At 33.5% G+C, this 23,327-nt stretch overlaps 4 protein-coding genes across 5 annotated transcripts; 3 read left to right on the top strand and 1 right to left on the bottom strand.

The window, feature by feature from the left end:
* Positions 1 to 3,183: 3,183 nt before the first annotated feature.
* On the top strand, positions 3,184 to 7,126 carry LOC124837910 (26S proteasome regulatory subunit Rpn7). The gene is made up of 8 exons (XM_047313390.2): positions 3,184 to 3,383; positions 3,465 to 3,579; positions 5,404 to 5,494; positions 5,573 to 5,718; positions 5,814 to 6,033; positions 6,119 to 6,227; positions 6,441 to 6,609; positions 6,705 to 7,126. Exons 1-8 carry the CDS (start codon positions 3,248 to 3,250, stop codon positions 6,877 to 6,879), a joined length of 1,161 nt encoding a protein of 386 aa, XP_047169346.1. The 5' UTR covers positions 3,184 to 3,247; the 3' UTR covers positions 6,880 to 7,126.
* Positions 7,127 to 9,190: 2,064 nt separating this feature from the next.
* Positions 9,191 to 17,410, top strand: LOC124837911 (uncharacterized). The gene is made up of 12 exons (XM_047313391.2): positions 9,191 to 9,425; positions 9,521 to 9,649; positions 9,864 to 10,058; positions 11,672 to 11,719; positions 11,796 to 11,924; positions 12,775 to 12,899; positions 13,582 to 13,692; positions 14,634 to 14,742; positions 14,985 to 15,103; positions 15,880 to 16,033; positions 16,732 to 16,876; positions 17,101 to 17,410. The coding sequence occupies exons 1-12, from the start codon at positions 9,291 to 9,293 to the stop codon at positions 17,127 to 17,129; spliced, it is 1,428 nt and encodes a 475-aa protein (XP_047169347.1). The 5' UTR covers positions 9,191 to 9,290; the 3' UTR covers positions 17,130 to 17,410.
* A 775-nt stretch (positions 17,411 to 18,185) lies between these two features.
* On the top strand, positions 18,186 to 19,355 carry LOC124837908 (uncharacterized). Its single transcript, XM_088104933.1, has 2 exons — positions 18,186 to 18,649; positions 18,761 to 19,355. Exons 1-2 carry the CDS (start codon positions 18,556 to 18,558, stop codon positions 19,174 to 19,176), a joined length of 510 nt encoding a protein of 169 aa, XP_087961059.1. The 5' UTR covers positions 18,186 to 18,555; the 3' UTR covers positions 19,177 to 19,355.
* A 120-nt stretch (positions 19,356 to 19,475) lies between these two features.
* On the bottom strand, positions 19,476 to 23,091 carry NDPK2 (nucleoside diphosphate kinase 2). 2 transcript variants are annotated; one of them, XM_047313382.2, is made up of 7 exons: positions 22,774 to 23,091; positions 22,614 to 22,667; positions 22,337 to 22,423; positions 21,325 to 21,405; positions 21,122 to 21,234; positions 20,923 to 20,972; positions 19,476 to 19,705 (listed from the first exon to the last, which is right to left on the bottom strand). In XM_047313382.2, the coding sequence occupies exons 1-7, from the start codon at positions 22,996 to 22,998 to the stop codon at positions 19,638 to 19,640; spliced, it is 678 nt and encodes a 225-aa protein (XP_047169338.1). In that variant the 5' UTR covers positions 22,999 to 23,091; the 3' UTR covers positions 19,476 to 19,637. The 2 variants fall into 2 exon arrangements, with proteins under 2 accessions (XP_047169338.1, XP_047169337.1); XM_047313381.2 differs by having other exon boundaries at positions 22,614 to 22,670; positions 22,774 to 23,088.
* Between the last annotated feature and the right edge of the window lie 236 nt (positions 23,092 to 23,327).

The raw sequence follows: 23,327 nt of genomic DNA, 5'->3' as shown, positions 1-23,327 counted from the left end.
ACACCTTGCCTTGCCAAGACATAGTTTGTAATTAATTCTATCCACAATTGTTCTAAGAAACTTAAACTTGGGAACACCTTTTTGGAATCCCGAAATACTCTGAATCCGCCAATTAAAGGATTTAAAGTCAAAGTCAATGAAGAAGTGACTTTTATTAACATTAATCCATTGTCTTGAAATCAAATCATACTTGTGTACAAAATGAACAAGGGGAGTTAAAGTTTTCTTATTAATTCTGCAAAAGATGGAAATATCATATGCATAAAGAACATTAGAAAGGAAACAAGTACATATGAAGAATATTGTAGTTTTGAATCAGATATTAAATACCTCGACGAAGAGCTTCCTATGCTGGACAAAATAAAAAAAGGGAAAAAAAAGGTCACCGTTCCTAACCCCTCTTTGACAAGGAAATTTATCCCACCACCATCCAACCATTGAGCCAAATAAAAAGAAAAAAAAAATGAAAAATGATGTTAATCCAGTTACAATAGTACAACGAAAACCAAATTGATTGAGCACCTGGATAAGAAAATCTCAGTTTAAAGTGTTAAAAACTTTTTAATATCAATTTTGATAGTCATGTTACCACCATTAGCTTAGGGAGCATGTTAATGACCTTAGAAGCAATGCAAATACAATATATAATTTTCTATCTTCCCTAAAACCATTATGCTGAGCACTAATCATTTTACTAGTAATGAAACCTAATCTATTAGCCAATATTTAGTAATAATTTTGAATCAAAAGTTGAAAATCATATTTATAGCACTTAGTATTATAAACTAAAGATAACACTAAGACGGCATGAGTTTGACTATTCTATTCTTATCAAGTTTATCTATCTCGTTTCCATATTCAATGAATATAAAAATTATCTCATCCCATTCTCATAGGGTATGAAATTTTTGTTTCATTTCCATTCTAATTAGTGAGTGAATATGCCTGTATCTATGTCTATATCTGTATCCACATCCATATCCGTTTCTTTACTATTCTAAATATTAATTAAAAATCTTTTACCAAACAATAAAAATCACAACAAAGAAAACATTATTATGAAGTAATAAATGTCTAAAGGATACACATTTTTTTTATCCAATTGTCAAATGCAAACAAATAAATTATAAATGCATAAATTAATAATATCAAATAACAATTAAATAAATCTTAAACAACAATAAAAAAAGAGTAAAAATGATAAAATACTTGTCTTATAAGTAGATTATCAAACTAAAGATCAAAGAAAAACTCTTACAAGTTTTTTAGATTATTTTATAAATTAAAGACGATAAAGATGAGTATAAGAATCAAAAAATACATTGAATACAAGTATGAAAACAAAGATATAATTATAGGGATATGTAATTTAGAAAGAAAAAAATATATTATCTATAACCACACAGTATAAAAATTATTCATCCAAATCAAGATAAGTTTGAATAATGAATTTATTTGTCATCCTATCATCAATACAAGACTTTTTAAGAATAAGTTCATGTGTGAAAGACTCCAATCTTATTTGAAAACTTGTACCACAACATTATAAACATCACAACAAGAAAATGATAAAATTTGTCATTAAAACCATCAGGGTCCATATACACGACTACCATTAAAACTGAAAACCACAACTTTAATCTCATTATGTGAAAAGGAAAGCATTAAGAAAAAAATTGTCCCGCTAAAAACTAGACTAGGAACATAAGTAGTCATAAAATTGTTCATGGCATTAGGAGTACTATTATAAGTCAAAGGAGCAACATATAACTCTAGGTGGAATTCAAGAAGGTAATTTTCAATTTCAATTTTGTCTTCTATAAGTTGTCGCTGTTCATCAATCTAGAAATATGATTGAAAGCATACTTACTTTTGCCAATAGATTGAAAAAACTTAGTACTTCCATCTCAGAACCAATGTAACGTAGCTTTTCCTATCCAAAATCCAGCTTGGAAGTCAATTCAATGTTAAGAATTAATGGCTTATTTCTTGGCCTGCCAGTTGGAGTCAATTGGAATAAAATCGAACACAACCATCTCAGTCTGAATGTTAATAAGAATCTTTTGTTTGATTAAATAAATTTATATTAAATATCACTATAAACTTTCACATTTTAAATTATATTAACATTCAAAACCCATTTATTATTTGATAATACACAGGACATCGGGATATCATAAGAAACCAATAATGCTTCACAACATTAATCAGTCTGCCTGAGAAGTGCGAGCTTTAAATTATTTAAAAGAAGTTCCAACCATAAAAATATCATTGATAGAATAAAACAACAAGAAATGGTGATTATAATTGCATTTGATTAAAGTATTTTTTATATTAAAATTGTTTGTAAAATAAGTTATATATTTTTCTTATGCTCCAGTGACTTATATTTGAGACATTAGGTTAAAACATTTGGAAGGTTAGCATATGATTAATTTTAACATTTTTTTCAATTTCATACACATTTTTTCTTATGTAAAAGTTCATCTTTTTCATCAAAAGAGAACAATTACTTCCAAATTTTAAAAGAAAAATCTGATTTTAATTATAATTAATTACACATTTAATTAACTATTGAAATAATTCAATTCTCGCAATTGTTTCAAATATTAAATTGAAAAACTCTAGTTGAATTTGTTTAGCTCGGACTAAAATGTTCTTCTAGAAAGATTTAAGCACACTATTACGTTAAAAAGCCACAAATAATTTTTAGAAAAACTATATAATTACGAATACTCCAATAAACAAAGAAGAATGTAATTTTTTGAACTATAATATTTGAAATAGAAAAAGTATTTGCTAGTGAATAACAAATCAAAATAAAACTAGTATAGTTAGTTTATTAATTCCTCCATTCTAAACATAATATTTCTATATTTCATTTTTGTTTCATAATAATAATAATATTAACAATTAGGGGTAATTCAAATTGAAAAAGACATAAATGTACTGAAAATTGAGAATATATTTGTATAAAGTTGTGTACACTGATTTTAATAGTAACTATTTTACTATTTTGAAAAGAATGGAGTGTAATTCTGTAGTTTATAATTAATGATTATTATTTTGAATTTAAGAATTAGGTGAATTTAGGAAAGAGGTCCGTGGTGGTTGGTAACTTGTAACTTGGGCTACGCATCGTTTTGTTGCGAGCTATATATCAGACAGAAATAAAGGAAAAGAAGACTGCATTTAGAAAAGTGAGGTGAAGGAAGGAAACGCAAACGCAAAAGCGATAGCGGCAGTGATGGAAGGTGAAGAGGGTTCTCAGCAGCCACAGTTGGTCCTCGCCGACAAGCTCTTCCTTCTCCGGCAACCCGATGTGCAGGACATTGACAAGGTTCGCTACAAAGAGGATGTTTTTACTCACGTTAAGGAAAACGGTAACACACTCTCTCTGTCTAATCCGCTTTTTCTATCTTCTTCATCTCGTACATGTTATCACTCTTTTTTTTTCTGTTCAGATATGGTCCCTTTGTACGAAACCCTAGTCGCCGATTCCGTGTTGGACATGGATCGTGCCCTTTTGGATTCCATGCGAGCTAAAACTGAGGACGAGCTTAACAAGATCGACGAAAAGTGAGTTCCTCTCTCTTCATCCCTCGCTTTCGCTTTACCTACGATGCTTGCGCCGACCCCCGATTTGGAATTTGGGGTTTGAAATTTACTAGGTTAAATTGGGAATGTTCGTGAATCTGAAGGGGGAGTGATGAGGACCGGTACCACTGTAGGGTGTATGACGCTAATATGTTAATTTTATTTTCCAATTACCCTACCGTCTTATTTGTATTTTGGTTTCTGTTATTTCTTGTGCAACTTGCTATTTGTTGGTCTGCACCTTGGTAATGGAATTGAAAGAAGTGAGGTGCGGGATGCCTGACACTGAAGTATTTTTGAAGTTGTGAATCCGTGTTTCTCTTAAGATTCTTGCGACTTAAAGTTTTTTCCTCTAGCAAAGTTTATGGAGTTACTCAATAACGTTTTATGTGGAAACAATTTTTGTGTTGAATTCAATAGGATAAGTTAAGTTACATGACGCATTTGTTGTGGTTTGAGACTTGAGTGGAAAGAATATTTTATCATAATTTTAGTTTTAGAGGTAGGACAAGAAATTAATTGCAAGATAGAGATTGGAGACGACAATCCTTGGAAACCCATGGCTTTCACCGAAGTGGTAATAAATAAAGTATGTGGAATGCAAGTTTAGCAAGATTCAGAATAGCTGTATCTTATAGGTAATTATTTGATAACATACAATACCACAAGCTACTCATTTTAAGTATCTTGGGTACATACCGAGTTATGAGGAGATAGAGGGTGATGTTGATCACCAGATCTAGCAGGGTAGATGAAATGGAGGGATGCTTGGATGTGACTCGTGATAGAAGAGATAGTATTAGGAACACAACCATTGGATAGAATTCCCATTATGTAAAAAAAATGGTAAAGCCTCAGCTTTAGATGGTTTGGGCTTGTTTGGAGAAAATCTGCACGAACAACATTAAGGGGAGCTGACTGGATGGGAGATAGTCCAACAGTAGGTGGTAGGGATATGCTAAAGAAAACTGTAGGTCAAACCTTAAGAGGAACTTAGAGGTAGCTGGTCCGGCTCTGCGCATAGTATAGGAGAGAAATCTATGGCATCATAAGACTAATGTAGTTGACCGTTCCTAATGGAAAAGACTAGATTGTCATTGTTGTTGTATGCATGAAAGTAATGGTTTTTCTTATTCTTATATATTTAAAAGTTTATGTTATAGACCAAGTTACCAAAGGCTTGTGTGGCTATAAATGGCTGGCAAGCCCAAAATATAAATGGTACATGTTGGATGGCATAGTAGTGACTTTAATTTAAGCAAGGGAATTGTTTTAATAGATGTAAATTCACTACACAGACATAAAGATGTGTAAATAATGTATTATGTAAGTTTCAAATTTTATTCTGCAGTGTTTCTTTTTCAGTGTTTTTCACTAAGAAAAAGCTGAATGACCATTGTACCCTGTAAAACATAAATTTGAAGGCTGACTGAATTGGAGCTGTCTCATTACGATCCTTACTCACTTGGCTGTAAAAGGTCACATCTACAGCATTGATTCTCTTAGAGTTGTCTCAATGCATGAAATTTGGCCTACCTCTGCAGCAGTAATGAATGGTCCACATTCCACATGCTTTCTGGGATAGATTGCTCTTGCTTTTCTAGGTTGAAAGTGAAAAGAAAGAAATTACGTTATATCCCCAAAAACTATGATACCAGAGGAATACAAAATGAATAGACTGGGATAGATGTATTCACTCATGCATTTTCCATTTATGTGGGATTCCTTGGAATGCAAACTATGATTTCTGGGGTCTGCTCGATGATTTTTGCAGTCATGATAATACATTTGGGTGCCTCTTTTTAGGATTGCTGATGCTGAGGAAAACTTAGGTGAGAGTGAAGTTCGGGAGGCTCACTTGGCAAAATCCCTGTTTTTCATCCGAATTGGGGATAAGGTATATAACTATTATGACCTGCTTATTTCACTTGTGCTACTTGAATTGAATTTTGGTAACACTTTTTTTACGTACCAGGAGAAAGCCTTGGAGCATCTCAAGATAACAGAAACCAAGACAGTAGCAGTTGGCCAGAAGATGGACCTGGTGTTTTATACTTTGCAGCTTGGTTTCTTTGACATGGATTTTGATCTCATTTCCAAAAGCATTGACAAAGCCAAAAAGTAATGTTTTGAATTCAAACTTGTGCTGTTATGCTCTCTGCCATATTTTCCAGTTAAGAGTTGTTTTTCTAACTCTTTGCAACATGTGGTGGCAGTTTGTTTGAAGAAGGTGGTGATTGGGAAAGGAAGAATAGACTGAAAGTGTACGAAGGCCTGTATTGCATGTCCACTCGAAATTTCAAGAAGGCTGCCAAGTTGTTTTTAGATTCTATTTCAACCTTTACAACATATGAACTCTTTCCTTATGATACCTTCATATTTTATACGGTTTTGACCAGCATCATATCGTTGGATAGAGTTTCCTTAAAGCAAAAGGTATGTTGATTCTTTCTTGTTTACACTAATTGTCCTTTTCTTTTTACTGTGTATTATAAATTATTAACAAGTTCATTTGCATCAGGTGGTAGATGCTCCAGAGATCTTGACAGTGATTGGAAAAATCCCATATCTTTCAGAGTTTTTGAACTCCTTGTATGATTGCCGATACAAGTCTTTCTTCTCAGCATTTGGTGAGCGGACATCTGTCAAATCTCAGTAACTTTGAAAGTTTGATGCCTCAGTGGAGACACTTTGACTATGCATGAATTATTTTGCGATATAATTTAAGAATTTGTGGATATCATCCATGTTGAATAAGAACTTCAATGTGCCGATGGATAATCACTTCGTATCTGTTTGGACCCATTATTAATAGTATTGTTTCATTTTTAAATTTATTTCAGCTGGCCTGACCGAGCAGATTAAGTTGGACCGCTATCTGCATCCCCACTTCCGATATTACATGAGGGAGGTCAGAACTGTTGTGTACTCCCAATTTTTGGAATCTTACAAAAGTGTGACAATTGAAGCCATGGCCAAAGCTTTTGGAGTGACAGTGGATTTCATTGATCTGTAAGTAAATGCATTTTACAAACCCAATTTTGGTTCAGTACTTGTTTAGTTTTTAGATGCAACGGAAAGTTACTAATTACAGTATGTGCTTCCAGGGAGCTATCCCGTTTTATTGCAGCAGGGAAACTTCACTGTAAGATTGATAAGGTTGCTGGTGTTCTTGAAACTAATCGCCCTGATGCCAAGAATGCCCTTTACCAAGCAACCATTAAGCAAGGAGACTTCCTATTGAATCGGATTCAGAAGTTGTCACGTGTTATAGATCTTTAGGCTATCTCTTGCATTTTAGATTCAAAGTTTATTGGAAAGGCAGGGATAATGACATTTTTAAATCTGAAGGACATCCTGTTGAATTCACTTCACTATGAGGGTGTGAGGCATGCTATTTCTGTAGTTCTCATTTGATTTTGGTTCAGTAATGAACAGTCGAATTTACCGAATTTAAAATTGTCAATCAGTTTTCAATTATTTTGGTGATGAATATATTCAATTGTATGACTGGCCGTTTCGGCATGCACCCCAAACGCTTGATCATTTTGCTTGCTTGTAAAGCACACGAACCTTTCATTCCGTTACCCCATTTTCCCCTACTTTTGCTAGGTTGAAACAGGACATTGTACCCCTATATTACCAACTCAGTGTGCCGCGAGATAAACAGCACTAGGTAAGCTGCTCTTAGTATCACCGAGTTCCCTTCTGTTTTTTTTCTTCTTCTTAATGTTTCCCTACAGATAGAATCAGGTTAAGGCTACCATGCCAGTGGGTTATGTGTTCTGAACTATGTAATTCAATATGATCTTGTTTACTTTTACGATTGCTCTAGAAAAAGTGAAAGTTATTTCGAACGAAAATTGCTTTGGCGAAATTATTAACTAGATAATTTTTAAAGGTTAATAACAATTTTTTTGGAACTAAATGTAAAGAATTAACTTGAAGGTGTTTTATATATTATAAAAAAATTAATTATTTTCTTAAGAATGAAATGATATTAGCATTTTAGAATGGAGTACCACTAAGATGTGACATTGTTAGCTGATGGTGTATCATTTTAAGTATCTGACTGAAGATTCAAAATTAGGTTTCTTTTTATGGAAAATTAATGTTAAGTTTGCACGAGCAGTAGATGCATTAAATAATGTGAATATTCTGTTTGTTATATGGTGCTTTCGTATCAGTTCATGAAAGAAAACAATTTAAAATTATCTAAGAATCAACAACCTGTACATAATCAAATGACAAATGACTGATCACTCATCAAAATGTGCATCATGAACTTATAAATGAAATATGTACTCTTATCCAATATAAAAACATAGTCATGTTCTAAAACAAGTGTAAAAACATAGTTATGCTATAAAACAAGTATAAAAACATAGTTATGCTATAAAACAAGTCGTTAAGTATAAAAACTAGATGATAATTTAAGATTTCTATCTGATTATACATTTGGTGATACTATAATTACATTGGATACATTTTCTGAGAATTCTACTCAAATACGAAAAAATCGTAAAAAGACAAAGACAAATTGGGAAACTCATTGCAAGAGAAACTTGTAAGCTTGCAAAGAATAGTTTTTTAATAAGTCTATAGACACGTAAGACCTACTTGAGAAGATTACGAGGGTTGTATTTCCAAAAGCGAAAATTCTTAATTATTCTATAAACAAAGTGTGCTCTAAGCTTACCTGTAAAACTCTATTTTCCAAATATAGTTGAATGAATATTAAAATTAGTGCTAAATTGTGTGTATCTCTCTTTAAGATATTGAAAGCTAATTAGCGAATCTTATCCAAAATCTATAATAGTGTGTTTTAGTTAAGTTCAAAGAGACTTATTCAAAAGATATTTCCACTTTTATCTGGAAAACAAGTAAAAAACTACTTTGATAGACTTACGAGTAACATGTTAAAATAGTAATATTAGTTGATTTAATTATATCAAAACATATTTGGTTAATTTATAACTAAATATAGTCTCACCATACAGATGAAATTATATTAAAATCTTGGTGTTTTTATCTCTTGTCTAATTTGTCTTTAAACTTGTTTAAGGATGAATTTATTTTATATCACAGAAATATCAAATGAAGTTTAAATACGGAAAACAGTTTTAATTAATAAAACCCGACATCCCTTCTCAGTTTTTGTTCTTTACAGCACAAACTAATCCATCAGAAGAGGTTTACAAACATAAAGAAATTAATAAAACATAATAAATAATTAAAAAAATGTATATTTTTGTTAAAAATATCTAAAACCATTTTTAAAACAATTTAAAGCAATTTTGAATTTTTTATGTTTGTTTCAGTTCATTGAATTTTCCACTAGGTGAGAGTGTAGAGTGTACATATTTACTACATCAATCCATCCGATTTATTATAGTTAATTTATAGAAAAAAAAACTTAGAAGTGTTACATATTTATTAAGCAAATTAGTACAGAGGTGAGAAATGAAATGAGGAGGAGTAATTGTCGAGAGGAGTCAGGTTTCGGACAGCTTTAGCCGTTGTTTTTGAGTGTGACAAAAACCGGGCTTGAAAGCAAGGTATATAAAAAAAGCTGAGTGTTGTTGTATCCATATACTAGTTTTATGGTTTATGAGCCACACACTCGACACTGAGTTCAAAAGGCAGCAATATATTTTATTTTATATGCGACATCGTACTCGTGGACGCATACCATGTTACCTCCCGTTCCTGTTCCTATTGCTATTGATATCAACGCTATAAAAGATAAGCTCTCCTTTCAGTTGCGACCTTTGCAACGTTCTTTCCAATTCTGGGTTCGAGCCATTGACATTTACACCGGATACAAGGTCTCTCTTTCTTTCTCTCTCTCTCTTGTATTCATTAATATGCTTTGTGTTTTCTTCTGTTTTCGCTCCAATTGCAATGTTCATTCATTGTTTAGGTGTTTCAAGTGAGAGTCAATTTCGTCAAAGATGTGCAGAAGCAGGAAGCAATGTGGGAACGACAGCACGAGCTTGCTGCCGATAAGATTTTTGCCTTGTGCTCTGACCTCGGTGGTTTCTTCCTCAAGGTGTCCCACATTTCGAAATCTATTTATTGTTTTTTCTTTCTCATTCCTCTTTTTTCAGTTTTATGTGTTCGGGGTATTTCACTCCTTAATCCTTTTTCTAATCGATTGGGTTTTCATTTATGGAGGGATTTTATTACTTGGCATTTTGGTTTTTGCATGGCCTTATTTTGGTTGATCATCCTATGGACTTGATGTGATGTTGGGTATGCTACAGATTGCCCAAATTATAGGGAAGCCTGATTTGGCTCCGGCTGCATGGGTGAAAAGACTTGTTACGCTGTGTGATAGGGCTCCTCCTACCCCTTTTGATGTGATGAAACTAGTTTTGGAGAACGAGCTGGAACAGGGTATTGATGATGTGTTCGAGAGGTTCGATGTTGAACCCCTAGGTTCTGCTTCAATTGCTCAGGTCGGTTTGAACCTTCTGGCAAGCTATCTTATTTTCATTGCCCTTAATAATTGGCATCATTTTGAATTGTGGTAGTATTCTTTTACCTTCAAGATAAAGTGTTTGTGCATCATTCAACTGATCTATTAGAAAAATCGTTATGGATAACAGTTTATTTTGCTATTGTTGGCTGTGGGAGGATCAGCTGCTGCTACTCAGGTCCCTGGAGGGGTCTGTGACTAGCTAGCTACCCATGGGGATTATAGGTACTTGTGAGGCTTCCCCAAGTGTTTCCAACACCTTAGTTATATCAGAAACATATTGTAACTTGTAAGGTTCAAAGGTTTTGGGGACAGGTGATACTTTGGGAAGGGGTATGCAGTATGCACATGCTTTGCAATGATATTAGTGAGATTTCCTGTGAAAGTATAAGAAGATAATGTGTGTTCCTTCTGTTATGAGAGAATATTTTAGATTGGATTCATTCGCTGTGTACTGGGTTGCTTGTCTTCTGTGTGATGATTGATCAGTTGACGTGATACCAGGTTTAGCTAGTCCTCTTCGTAAAAGTCAGGTTTCATATGGCTAGCATGATGGTAAGGTGGAACAACAACAATATCAATATCAAAAGATGATTGAATTTGTTTATCCGATTCTAACTTATACTAAAATTTATCGTTTTTTTGCAATTATAATGATTTTTCATTTTTTGTTAAGAAAGAGTCTTTGAGATTGGGAACAGTTTCTAAGAATAAAAGGTTCATAATAACTATTTGAAAATCCCTGCACGATCCTTTATTTCTTACTACAAACAAGTTAATAATCAATAAATACGCTTATAGAAATAACTGTCCTAAACTGCCCCATCCTATGAAATAAAAGTCATAGAAAACTGTCCATAAGAAGTACAAATTAGTTAATATGTTTACAAAAAATTACGAATCTATAATGTCCCTCCTAAGAAATAGTAGTTATAGAACTATTAACGCTTATCTGCCACAATAATAACAGGTGGCAGCGGTAACATCCAAACATGCTATAGTATATGCTACCTAAGCATAGTATTATCCACACATGCATAATAATTGACAGCGACACTTTATCCATCATTTGCCATTGCTGATAAACCTTATAAAATAGACACTACCATAGCATTAAGTTTACCACAGCTAGTGACTCTCAAAGTTAGAGTTGGTTCAGTAAGCATTCACTATCCTTGCTTCGGTGTTTATTTACTTTAAGTGAACAATTGATGTTAATCAAGGGTTAATTACGTTGTATGTCCAGGAAATTAAACAACTTTTCCATGTTTGCTATTCTTAAACTATCTTTATTCTTCTACTTATTATTTAATTTCTATTTCGTTTTGCCAATGCGTTCTGTCTGGTTGGTGGCAGAATAATTTTGAAGAGTAAAAACCTTTTTTGGTATGCATCATCGTATATTTTCAAGTATTGTAAAAGCTAAAAATACTTGCTTTGCTTTGCTTCTTGAGGTTCATATTAATGTCCATATCTCATATAAGCCCTCAGAAGGGTGATAGTCAGTAAAAAAGGTGTATTTGCAACAGTCTTGAATTATATATTAGGATTTAGTACCATGTAACTGACAGATGTATTGTGGTCATATACTAGGTTCATAGAGCAAGACTGAAAGGTGATACAAGTGATGTTGTCGTCAAGGTAAATGAATCAAATAAGCCCAATGGATTTGATTAACCAGTAAATCTCTGATTCTGATTTCTTTTTTGTATAATAGGTTCAACATCCAGGAATTCAGGATCTGATGATGACAGATATCCATAACTTGCAAGCGTTTGCACTGTACATGCAAAAGACAGATATCAAATTTGATCTATATTCAGTGACTAAGGAGATGGAAAAACAGGTGGAATTAATTTCTTTGTTAGATTTCTTCTTTAATCTATGTGGATTATTTGAATTCCACATGTTTTCTTCCCCTGTTTTATGGATTTGTTTTTCAATTACAGATTTATGTAGAAGTTCCTATTAAGAATAAAATGTACTGTCTACCTTCATTATGTGTGAAATGTACGACTGATAGGTTTAGGAATTTCGATACAATTTATACTAGAAACATGCAATCAAGTGGTAAGGAAGTTCCCAACAATCAAGTGGTAAGGAAGTTCCCAACATATCTAACCTCTTACCCAATTGTTTTGTGTTTTATAATGAGTTACATTAAATATTTTTTGCCAAGGGCAGGAAGTCATCATTCTTACAGAGGTATCTTCGAGTATGTTGTGATTAAATCTCATAGTGAATCTTTATGAATGTGGCGATTGTATTGCTAGAGTGAACGTTCATTTAATTATTGATTCTTTCCCCCGCTTCCCGCTTCCCCCCCTCCCCCCTTTTGATTATTGATTCTTTCCTTAATTGTGTTACTAAGGTTTTGAGAGGAAAATAGGTATTTATGCTTTATTTGGCTTTTGTTTGTTTTTTCTACTAATAGTTGCTGAAAAACAACTTGTTATTTCTCTAAAGAAATCTGAACAATACAGGACTAAAAGTGTTTTATCTATAAAGAATCAAGTTTTGATTGAGAAAACACACTGGCCTACCCCCTTCTACTTCAGTTGATTGTCTTTGAATTCTGTATAAATTTTGTTTCTTTTCTATGCTTATCGCATCATAGTTATGTTAATATTGAGGCTCTTCCTGCAATTAATCATGAAAAGTTCTGAACATCTACCTGTTGATTTGTGACATTTTAGATTGGATATGAATTTGATTTCATGAGGGAGGCTGATGCGATGGTAAAGATAAGAAAGTTCTTGTATGAGAATAACAAAAAGACTCCTGTTTTGGTGCCACGAGTAATACGAGATATGGTTACCAGGTATATTATGTAGTCCAGCATCTTACATAATCTTGATAATATAGTTTAGTAATGGACAATAATGCTTAGCTCCCTATATGTTTTAAGGGAAAAGTGGCAGCTATTTATTCATTTGACTTAATTGTATGGCTGTTTTAGAAATGTTTGTAGTTTCTTAGTTTCTGAAGTCTAAATTTGCATGTTAAATGTCAGTTAGTGCTAGCTTTACTAATTTCTTTGTGTTGTCTAGTGAATTTTTTGGCGAAATGGTTTTGCCAATTGAATAATTTAGGTAACTAGTTTTTTTCGACTAAATATTAAAAGTGGAAACAGTAGAAAAACATGAATGGTGGTACACTGCAAGTTGTGCAGTATCGGGATCTATAATTACGTACCATGCTTCAAGCATTCCATCGATCACTTTTTAGCTTTGTATACCAACCATGGTATGTTATGAAAAGACCCTTTATTGATAAAAAGCAAGGTTGAACTGAAAACAATAAAGAAAAAATATCCACTATAGAAAAATATTTTTCCTATATTACACATTCGATCTTGATCAAATAACCAGGAACAGTACGATACTATACACACACACACACACACATATTTGCTTGGTTAAACTTTTTAAGACGTATTGGTTCATATGCATATTGGTTGTGATGAGCTTTTTAAGTAACGAGGAACTTTTTGGATAATACAGGAGGGTCCTAGTCATGGAATATATTGATGGGGTTCCAATAATGAACCTTGGTGATGAAATAGCAAAGAGAGGCATAAATCCTCGTGGTAAGGTTGCGGCAGCAGCAAAGCAGTAAGTTCCTGAGCTATATATTCTAAAGCTAGTCTTTTAAACCACACTTCTACGTTCATAGCTTATAAATTCTGACTTATGGCATTTGCTTTTAGCTCTTGTCTATTTTCAGTCATCGAGGTAAATTTATTCATTTGTTCGATGGTGTCTTTGTTTTTACGTTGAAAAAGAAATTTGAGAAGGAAAGTAAAACATGGGGTAAGGACACAGTGTTCTCCAAAAGAAAAAGGACAAGCATAAACAAGAATACAATTAAGATTGCAGTATAGTGGTAGTCACACTTAACATGAAAAATGGCCACTCCTCGAATAAATTATGAAAAGAATGTCATATTATAAACCTAATCCTATCCCGTAATGAGTTCAAGAGAGCAACATACCCTTAAAGATGTAAGCATTCAGCTCCAACTAAATGCACCAATGCTCAGTTTGCATGTCTTCTGCCAAAACCTCTATTACAAATTATCAAATCTTTGTCGTTTAGCAACATAGCTGAATAGAACAAATGAAAGTGCCTTGCTCTTTTTTTTTTTTTTGCATAAAAACATGTCAATTTTATATGATATCTTTAAACTTCTACTGAAAAAGGGAATACAAAAAAATGTTTAGAACAACCTGGCATTGATTTCCTGCAATTATTTTTTGTTCCATGACCAAGTGTTGTATGTACTATGATGCTTAAATACATCTTATGGTGAAGAATCAATTAACAAATTGTAATACTAAGACAGCTTTGATAAATCTCACTCATTCCACTTTCCACATGTTTGGTTGTGGTCCTGCTTTTCTTGGGGGGGGGGGGGTGTAAACAAATGTCAGAACAAGGGGATAGTTAAGTTTTCAACGACACATCTTTTTCTGGAAGATTTATAATATAGACGATTTTTATTCATGTAATTTTCGTAAGTGTATTACACTATTAACTTTCTTATAAAAATGCAGGAAAATTCTTCAAAGCTTGACTCTAGCATATGGTCAAATGATTTTAAAAAGTGGATTCTTCCATGCAGATCCTCATCCAGGGAACATCCTGATTTGTAAAGGATCAGAGGCAAGTCATAAAATGTATTTCTTTTCTAATATCTCTTTTTAGTTTTATTTAATCTCTCTTCAGGTGAATCCTACTGTTATTTTAGAGATGTTTTAATCAAGAGGAATTTGATGTGGAAATGACCGTAATAGTGGCTAGAATATTGAAAATTACTTTTCAACATAGATGCATAAACTAAATTTTCTTTGTTTTATTTTTTTAACTTTTAACCATCCTAATGTTAGTGACTTCCCTCAATTCAGGTTGCCTTGCTAGACTACGGGCAGGTGAAGGATCTCCCGGAACAGTTGAGGCTTGGCTATGCTAATCTAGTTCTTGCAATTGCCAATCGGGACCCATTAAGAGCTGCAGAGAGCTATAGGTACTTAAACTTGTCTTATCCACATAATGCTCTCTTATTTGTTGAAAATCAGAACAGAAGTATATACCTTAGCTAATACTGAGTTATAAACTGCACTGCCAGTGCTGCTGGGAATATATAACGAAATAAAGGGATTAATTGATGTAGAATATAAATATGTTTAAGAAATAAGGAGACTGGAGAGGAGAAAAAATAAATTGAGGTAAAGTGTTGGAAAAAAATGAAATATCTATATTACTTAATTCTTCATGGTAACAAACAGATTTGATAACTTTCTGTATTTCCTTCATTATACCTTGACAAGATAAATTGGATGTGGTTCTTTTAAAGTGAGATGTAAGAATGCATTTACCCTTAATTTAAACTAAAATATCTCACAAACTTAACCCACTTTAAGTCAAAGGAGGATGCTTCCTTAATTCGTCACTTTAACGGAGCCAAATCAGACAAACCGTTACTTGAATCTCAATTTGTCTAATATCGAAGGTTCTAACCCTGAATGTATATCAAATCGAGATTGGGTCAAACTAGATAGTAAACACAAATCACAAAGTCTAGTGCCCAAAGTATATGTACCCTGGTATCTTTTCCTAAAGTTGAGTTTTCTTTCCCTTACTTTATCTATCCTATAGATACTAAATTGTTTCACCAGAATGGTTTACTGTTTAAGATGGATTTTTTGAAGGCTTTCAACTTCGTATTTTGATTTGAAACCAGTTACTGCATATGTGCAAATCAAATTATCTGACTGTTTGTTTTACTCTTTTATTTTATAGGGAACTTGGTATAGAAACCTTGAGCAGTTGTGAAAATGGGCTACAAGAATTGTTTAGACTAGCAGAGACAATGTTTGATACAAAATTGCCTCCTGGGGTTGTAATGCTGCAACCTTTCTCAGATGAATCTTCAATTAAAAAAGTTGCTGTACAGGTATGTTATAGAATCCAATTTACTGTTTCCCATTTCCTGTTCAGTGTACACATGGAAAGCTAAAACCCTCAGATTGAGGTGTTAGTTATGGATAAGAGAAAAAGTTAATCCCGGGAGGACTTGGGTAGAAAACAGAAGAAAGAGGATTTTTTTAATGGATTTATATATATGATTTTATTTATTATATTGAGAGAAAGGGAGGGGGGGATCGTGTACAATGATGGAAGTGAGGTTGAAACCTAAGACCTAATGTTTATAACCCCAACCACTAGATCGACCCCAGTGGGTAGGGGGCGTTGAACACAAAGGGAAGAAGCCCAACTTTACCAGAACAAATCTCAGTTTGCTAACTCCCCTCATGACTTCAAATTTCCCAACAATTTAGTATCATATTTTGATTGTTTTGGTTAGTCTGTGTTATGTGTAATGATAATCCGGTACTTTTGAATGTTACAATAACTACAATGTGAAAAGAAGTCTAGTTTCTTTACGTCCGACATTGCTGGTGGAAAACCTCATTATGAGCAGCTGAAAATATGTTGGCACTGAATCAAATTATTAAATAATGTAGTAACTATTGATGCATGTTAATTAATGATATCTCTAGAGATGGCATAAGCAGGTTATAACTTGCTAATATTTTATGCTGCTAATTTTTATTCACTGAATTTTCGTTTCTTTCTGTCTTTTTACGATAGTCCTTTCCAGAAGAACTTTTTTCTGTACTTCGGACAGTGCATCTACTGAGGGGACTTAGCGTTGGACTTGGAATCAATTATTCTTGCGCAGAACAGTGGAGGCCCTTTGCAGAAGAAGCTTTGTCCCAAGCTGGCAGATTAAAAGGTGGCACTATGACCCTTGCTTAAACAGACTTCTGATTATAGATGGAAATAAACCGTTTACATTGATTTAAACTCTTATAATCTCTTGTTGCATTTCAAAATCCCACGCCTTACATGTTTTTGAGTGCTTTCATTCATTGGTCGCTTTTATGTGTCTATTTCATATTAAGATACCTCTCCATCCTACTAAAGCAGCTGCATGTACTTCACTTGATGTTTTCACAGATAAGAGTGGTAAGAGCAGAGGCAGATAAAATAATTTTTGAAGGGATCAAATAGGAAAATCTATCAATCTAGTTCGTTGATTGATTGACTGGTCACTTCTGCGAAGTTGAAGAAAGGTAAATTTAAACTATCCCTCTTATATAAAGTAAACTAGTTTGACATTGATGGCACTCACAGTAAGATTGTGGTGCCTCCTCAAGCAAGTATTCTATTGGAATTTAATGTTTCAGGATTGTACACGTTTCATATAACAGTTGTTACATTGCCATTATTGAAAGATTAAGAGAGCATCAATAGCCTTTCCACTTAACATACTATTTAGCTGGCAATAAGATCTTGTTTTTGTTAAGAAATAAAGGATACGTTGTGTTGTTCAAATATAACTGTAAAGGTGCTTGGCTAAGGAGCAATGCAGAAAATTCACCTGCATGTCCTCTAAATTGGAGTTGAAGAGCCATGAAGCAACAATGTTGTCGTGGAGAAGTCAAAGCAAATGTGTTGTAGATCCAACAACACGTTCTGGAATAAAACTATCTACAGAATCATATTTTTTTCTCATTAAGAAGTATTATTGAAAAGGATGAGAAAAAAGCATTAAACCAGTATTAATGTAGAGAAGATTGAATTCAATCTCATGACAAATCATAGGAGAAAACCAAAAAGTTATTAAAATCAATGTAAAAGAATACTACTAGTGCTACACTAAGTGAGAAAAGTAAAAGAACACACACAACAAAATCGTATAGAATATTCGTTTGTGAAAACATTGAGGAAAAACAAAATCGTATAGAATATTCGTTTGTGTAACATATGTATAATAAAATATAATGATAATATAAATAAATTTATATCATAATAATAAAAATTAATAAAATTAACAACAATAAAAAACAAATAATAATATTAATAATAAAAATAAATTTTAAAATATTAATAAATGTTTTATCATATAATGTAGTCATCTTATAATTTCTTCAACTTTTTTATCCTTTATAGCAATTAAATCACTAAAAAAAAAATATTTTCTTACATTTCTCATTATCTTTTAACTTTTTTTTCTCATTATCATTATCGAGTAATCATTCTGAAAAAAATAACAACATATTATTAATCTTGTTTTAAAAAAGTTAATTTTGTAATAATTTTCTAAAACCAACAAGAAATGATTCAATTAGAAAGAAAGAAAAAAGAGAGAAGGAGCGATTAAGTGGCTGATGCCGAACTGTTAAACGATGACGCGTAGGTGGGCTAGGGCCCAGCCCAAAAGAGAGCCGGTACTTGGTTGAGTTCTAGAAAAAGAAGAGTGCGGGGTACGATTCCCGCTCTAATTCCGTAATTCAATACAAAAAGGGCGCCAACAAAAAATCTGCTTTTCTCTCTATTTATGTTTTTCTCTGATCTTTTCGTTTCGGAATACCCGACGCGCACAGAACCGAAGCGAAGATAGCATCACAAATGTTCGGCAGAATCAGGGCATCGACTTCGTCACTGGAAACATTAGAGGGTTCTCCTTCCAAGATTCTCAAAGATGACACCTTCTCCATCTACGGTACACACTCTCTCCCTCTCTCTCTTTCAATTCGCTTAAACAAAATTTAGGTTATTGATTTAATTACAACACTGTTTGCGTATGTGGCTTGATAATATCTTTTCGATTCAGAGGCTACTCTCATGAAGCTAAAGATTGGTGCGCGACTCGATACAAGTGAGGTTATAGACGATTCTTCAGTTAGTTCACCTTGTGCTAAAGAAGCAAATCAGCCAGATTTTAATCCAGAGAGCACTTCATGTTCCGAGAAAACGATGATGGATACAGAGTCTGATAACTCTTCTCCCAGGGTTAGTGATATTGTTTCAAGTGGGAACTCGGAACTGCGAAGGCAAGTTAATCTTACCATTCTAGATTTCTTTAGAGTGGTGAATACCGGACATGCGGATGTTTCATCTTCTGCAAAGACAACAACTTCATCGGAGAATGGAAGTTCTGAATGTATCTCGTCAACTTCTGTTGATTATGATTGCAGAAATGAAGTGGTCGGTGTCCAAATTTTGCAAGATTGTGAAATGTCGGATTAGAGTTGTATTTATCATGACCTGGAAGCAATGAAGTGAGCAACACAAATATGTATACCTGCCACTGTTCCATGCAAATTATTTCCAGCTGTTGTATTATATCCCATTCTTCTGTTTACATTCAGGTGTGGACCAGTTTTGTTTCAACTATAAATGCTAGTTAAAATCTTTTGCCTGTTGCAGTCATTATTCTTGTTCACTGGTTCGACTCACTTTCAGGAGCAAAATTCACTAGATGGTAGATTTTCTATTATTCTTCAATCACATCACCCGTTTAAATCTGACATGACAGAAAAAGAAAATGGCATGGGCTAGAAGAATCCGAGTCCAGCAAAATTTAACAAAATTTAAGCAACTGTTCAAACACGAAAATTAATGTAGTTCTACATTTGAGGCCGAAAACAATTGATACATTATTGAAACTAGAAATGGCATGAATATTGGAACTGGAAATCTGTGATTCATTATTCTCTCAGCCACGGTGCTTGAACGGGGGTCCAATCGCATAATTCGCCTTCCTTGAACCATAGAGCTGAAATACATGGAAACCACAGTTAATCAAGAATCACAAATTCCCCAAACTATTTAAATATTATTTCCAAAAACGATGGTTCTGGCTACTAACATCAGATATTAGTGCCCATACCTACAATTGTTGTTTAAAGAATAATTTGGGAGAAGTCAACAAAACATTCACTCTCTTTAAATAAACCAGATTAATTGGTTTGCAAGACATTTTCCAAATGATTAAAACCTTAATAACATATATGGTAGGTCTAAGGCAGCATTTGATTTATTGGCGAACTTGGTAGAAATTCAGAACAACGGGTTCAATTATTGCATAGATATTGATCTAATAATGTATTCAATATGCATACAATTGTCTGTAGTTAGGCTAAGCTAACAACTAGAAATATATCATGATTCTACAGTGAACTCTCAAACATTTACAAGTTTACAAGCACAGGGCACAAATAAGTTAAATTGTGTGTGCACTAATTGAAGTTACAAAATTGGATTAATCCATGGTTTCAACCTCATTACACAGTTTTGGACAATGATCTTGCATACTCGGCTCGAATTACTATGCTCTGCAACATATATTGAGATTATAATGCTAATTTGAAGTTTTCAGCGTTTTCTTTTTCCTGTTTTGTTCACTACATAATAATCAAGTGCTGGGCTAAGCACAATATTGCAGTTAGGCCAAAGAATTATGTTTCATATTTTAATACCTTAAATTGCTTTCTTTTGAAGTTGGAATGTTGGATATCAGTTAGGTGCTATTATTTCATGTTTGGATCCTGTTATATATTTTCTAAATGATTATTTTGTAAGTGTTTGCAATTCAAGCTTATGATTTGAGTTTGCTAGAGTTCCATGACTTTACCTAAATTTTCAATTTAAACAACCTAGTTGGTGGATAATACCACAAAATCACTCCTACAATCACTACTCTTGAAAGATACGGCTTGCTGTCATAAAGATTCTACTTTTTTAACCATATGCAGTCCGTAATGTAATCCTTTTACCATTCCGTGGTAAGGCACTTCAATAAAAATATCATTATATTTTTGCAAAGTTCGGGTTCAAAGGGCTATTCCCACAAAAATGTTCCTTAAAAGCCAAACTTGTCTCCAAAGCAATTTAAAAAAGCCTTTTTGTATATCCATAACACTTCAGCACCCTTCTAATGTTCAAATCAATGGCTAATTTTTCTGTTTTCTTTCACAAGATGAGAGGCCTTACCTATTTCACGCTTGCCATTTTCGGGACTGTCACTGCCATGAATTACATTCCTGCCAATTCCAACATAATAATCTTATCACTCCTGAATCTTGATAGTCAAGTCAACAAGGAACACGCAAGCTCTACAGCCTACCTTGATTCTTGAAGGAGTGAAGAATCTCAAAAGTGAAAGTTGGATGCAAAAGATTAAAGGCCTTACCTTCCTGTTTGAACAGCAAGGTCTCCTCTTATTGTTCCTGGTTCAGCTTGAAGAGGATCAGTAGCCCCTATAAGCTTACGTGCGGATGCCACTACTCCAACACCCTCCCAAGCCTTGCAAACATGGCAAAACGATAAAACAAATTCAGCAAGTTCATTAAAAAATGTAGGTGAATTTGGGGTTCTGCTGGATTGGGTTTATACCATACAAACAACAGGACCAGAAGTAATATAGTCAATGAGCTTGGGGAAGAATGACTTTTGGTTTAGGTCCTTGTAATGCTCCTGGAACCATAAACAGTCACCATAAGCCTTATAAACACAATAAGCACATTAAAACAGACAAACACGATAGAATCAATATTACTGCAAACACAAGATGTATGTCCATCATATGGTCGAGTATACAATCATTTAAATATGGATGTATCGGGTTATCTAATTGAATGGATGGAACCAGTTTTTCAAGCACTCCATATTGTTGTAGTTCATGCAACTACAATCAAATCAAATATACTGCGTTAACAATTATTAGGAAAGTATTTTATTGTTTAATTTTCTATTGGAATTGTATACGGAAAAATGTGAGTCTAATATACCTTTCAAATGATATCACACTTAGAATGTATCACAATATATTTGGTGTATCTTGAAATGCCTCGGAAGATCTTTTTGATACATTTTATCTTCTTATTGTAAAAGCAGTACTCTCATTTATTTTTCCTTGTTTAATTAGGGAAAAACAATCATCTTTATTGTCCCATTGTGTTCCCCAATGAAGGTACTTCTTCTGGCATGCACCTCTACAAGAGCACATCTCCTATTGCATGCATTACGGAACATGGAGTTGTTTTTGTGTTAATTTATAACAACCTAAAGTTTATAGAAGTGTTACTATTATGTCCTCTGTGTGCCTTTGAATATCATAGAAGATCTTCGGAATATTTTGTGGAATCATTTAGTTCTCTAACAAAGGAAAGGATTTCCTTATTTAATTACAGTTAATTGTATCATCAATTTGAGTACGACTATCGATTCAATACTTTGTATCATTTCATAGTCATAATTATAATCCATGTCAGTTTGATAGAATATCATTGAGCCTTCTATCTCTCCTTTCCTCCTTTCCTACTTGCACCCTATAATCCCAACAATAGAAAAGAAAAAAAAAAACCAATGCACTCAACACATGACATTTACACAAACAAGTACAAACCTCAGCTAACTCTTTAGAGCACTGGAAGAGCTTCAAGCCAGTCAACTTAAACCCCTTCTTCTCAAACCTAGAAATAATTTCTCCGACCTATACCAGTTCAACACAACAAGAAAATTCAGCATTGTGAACAGGGAGCCATAAACAACATTATTCCAAAACACCAATGACCTAAATATAAGCAATATAAAAAACATACAAAAAATTACAAGCTCATTTTCCCCCTTTATTCCTGAAACCAGAAGAAATGAAATTGCAAATAAGAAATCAGGAAGCTTACGAGGCCACGTTGCACGCCGTCGGGCTTCACCATTATGTAAGTCTGGTCAACTTGCTGCTGCACAATAGAACAACTAACAATTAAAGACAGGTTCTGATAAATTAGAGTTAGAAAATTGAAATCGTTGAGAGAGAGAGAGAGAGAGAGAGAGAGTGGAAACCAGAGATGCAACTAAGTGGGGAAGGAAAATAGCGGGTTTGGTGGTGGTTCTGGCGCGGAGGGTTTTAGCATAGGGCGGAGGGTGATAGGAGAATAGATGGGATTGTGAAGGAAACGGTGTTAGGTATTGGTAACTGACTCGGAATTGAGGAACAGTGCTTCTGGTAATCGTTGATGAGCGCGGAAGAGATGAGACGCAAACCCCACTTCCACACACAACTTCCATCTTCGTCTGCGCCTCACCTCACAAACAGACAAAACTACGGCTAAGAACACAGTTCTACACACAATGGTAATAAAACCCTTCCAATGAAGAAAAAAATAAAATGAATTCCCCTGAAACATTTATTTTTATTTATTGTTGTAAGTATGATAGTTATATTTATATCATCTATTTATTCAATCATGTCTTATTAATTGATAATAATGTTATATTTGAAGTTTTTTTTTATCATGTAACTATCACCAACATAACAAATATTCTTAAACTTCTAAAAGAATTAAAAATAATAATATTTTTATAAAATAAAAGATAACACTGTTATAATTTATATA

This window comes from Vigna umbellata, chromosome 1 (assembly GCF_029865625.1).
Source record: "Vigna umbellata cultivar VRB3 chromosome 1, Vumbellata_1.0, whole genome shotgun sequence".
Taxonomy (NCBI): Eukaryota; Viridiplantae; Streptophyta; class Magnoliopsida; order Fabales; family Fabaceae; genus Vigna; species Vigna umbellata.
Note: the sequence above shows the minus strand (reverse complement) of the source record. Positions and strands in the feature narration are given on the sequence as shown.

What these genes read in the sequence shown, in the direction of transcription:
- LOC124837910 (XM_047313390.2), top strand. Translation starts at nt 3,248, where the DNA reads ATGGAAGGTGAAGAGGGTTCTCAGCAGCCACAGTTGGTCCTCGCCGAC. An exon ending in CTTAACAAGATCGACGAAAA is followed by an intron (nt 3,580 to 5,403) that starts GTGAGTTCCTCT and finishes GCCTCTTTTTAG; the next exon opens with GATTGCTGATGCTGAGGAAA. An exon ending in TCATCCGAATTGGGGATAAG is followed by an intron (nt 5,495 to 5,572) that starts GTATATAACTAT and finishes TTTACGTACCAG; the next exon opens with GAGAAAGCCTTGGAGCATCT.
- LOC124837911 (XM_047313391.2), top strand. Translation starts at nt 9,291, where the DNA reads ATGTTACCTCCCGTTCCTGTTCCTATTGCTATTGATATCAACGCTATA. An exon ending in CAAGTGATGTTGTCGTCAAG is followed by an intron (nt 11,720 to 11,795) that starts GTAAATGAATCA and finishes TTTGTATAATAG; the next exon opens with GTTCAACATCCAGGAATTCA. An exon ending in ATACGAGATATGGTTACCAG is followed by an intron (nt 12,900 to 13,581) that starts GTATATTATGTA and finishes TGGATAATACAG; the next exon opens with GAGGGTCCTAGTCATGGAAT.
- LOC124837908 (XM_088104933.1), top strand. Translation starts at nt 18,556, where the DNA reads ATGTTCGGCAGAATCAGGGCATCGACTTCGTCACTGGAAACATTAGAG. An exon ending in TGACACCTTCTCCATCTACG is followed by an intron (nt 18,650 to 18,760) that starts GTACACACTCTC and finishes TTTTCGATTCAG; the next exon opens with AGGCTACTCTCATGAAGCTA.
- NDPK2 (XM_047313381.2), bottom strand. Translation starts at nt 22,998, where the DNA reads ATGGAAGTTGTGTGTGGAAGTGGGGTTTGCGTCTCATCTCTTCCGCGC. An exon ending in GCTCTAAAGAGTTAGCTGAG is followed by an intron (nt 21,406 to 22,336) that starts GTTTGTACTTGT and finishes TTATGGTTCCAG; the next exon opens with GAGCATTACAAGGACCTAAA. An exon ending in CTGGTCCTGTTGTTTGTATG is followed by an intron (nt 21,235 to 21,324) that starts GTATAAACCCAA and finishes CATGTTTGCAAG; the next exon opens with GCTTGGGAGGGTGTTGGAGT.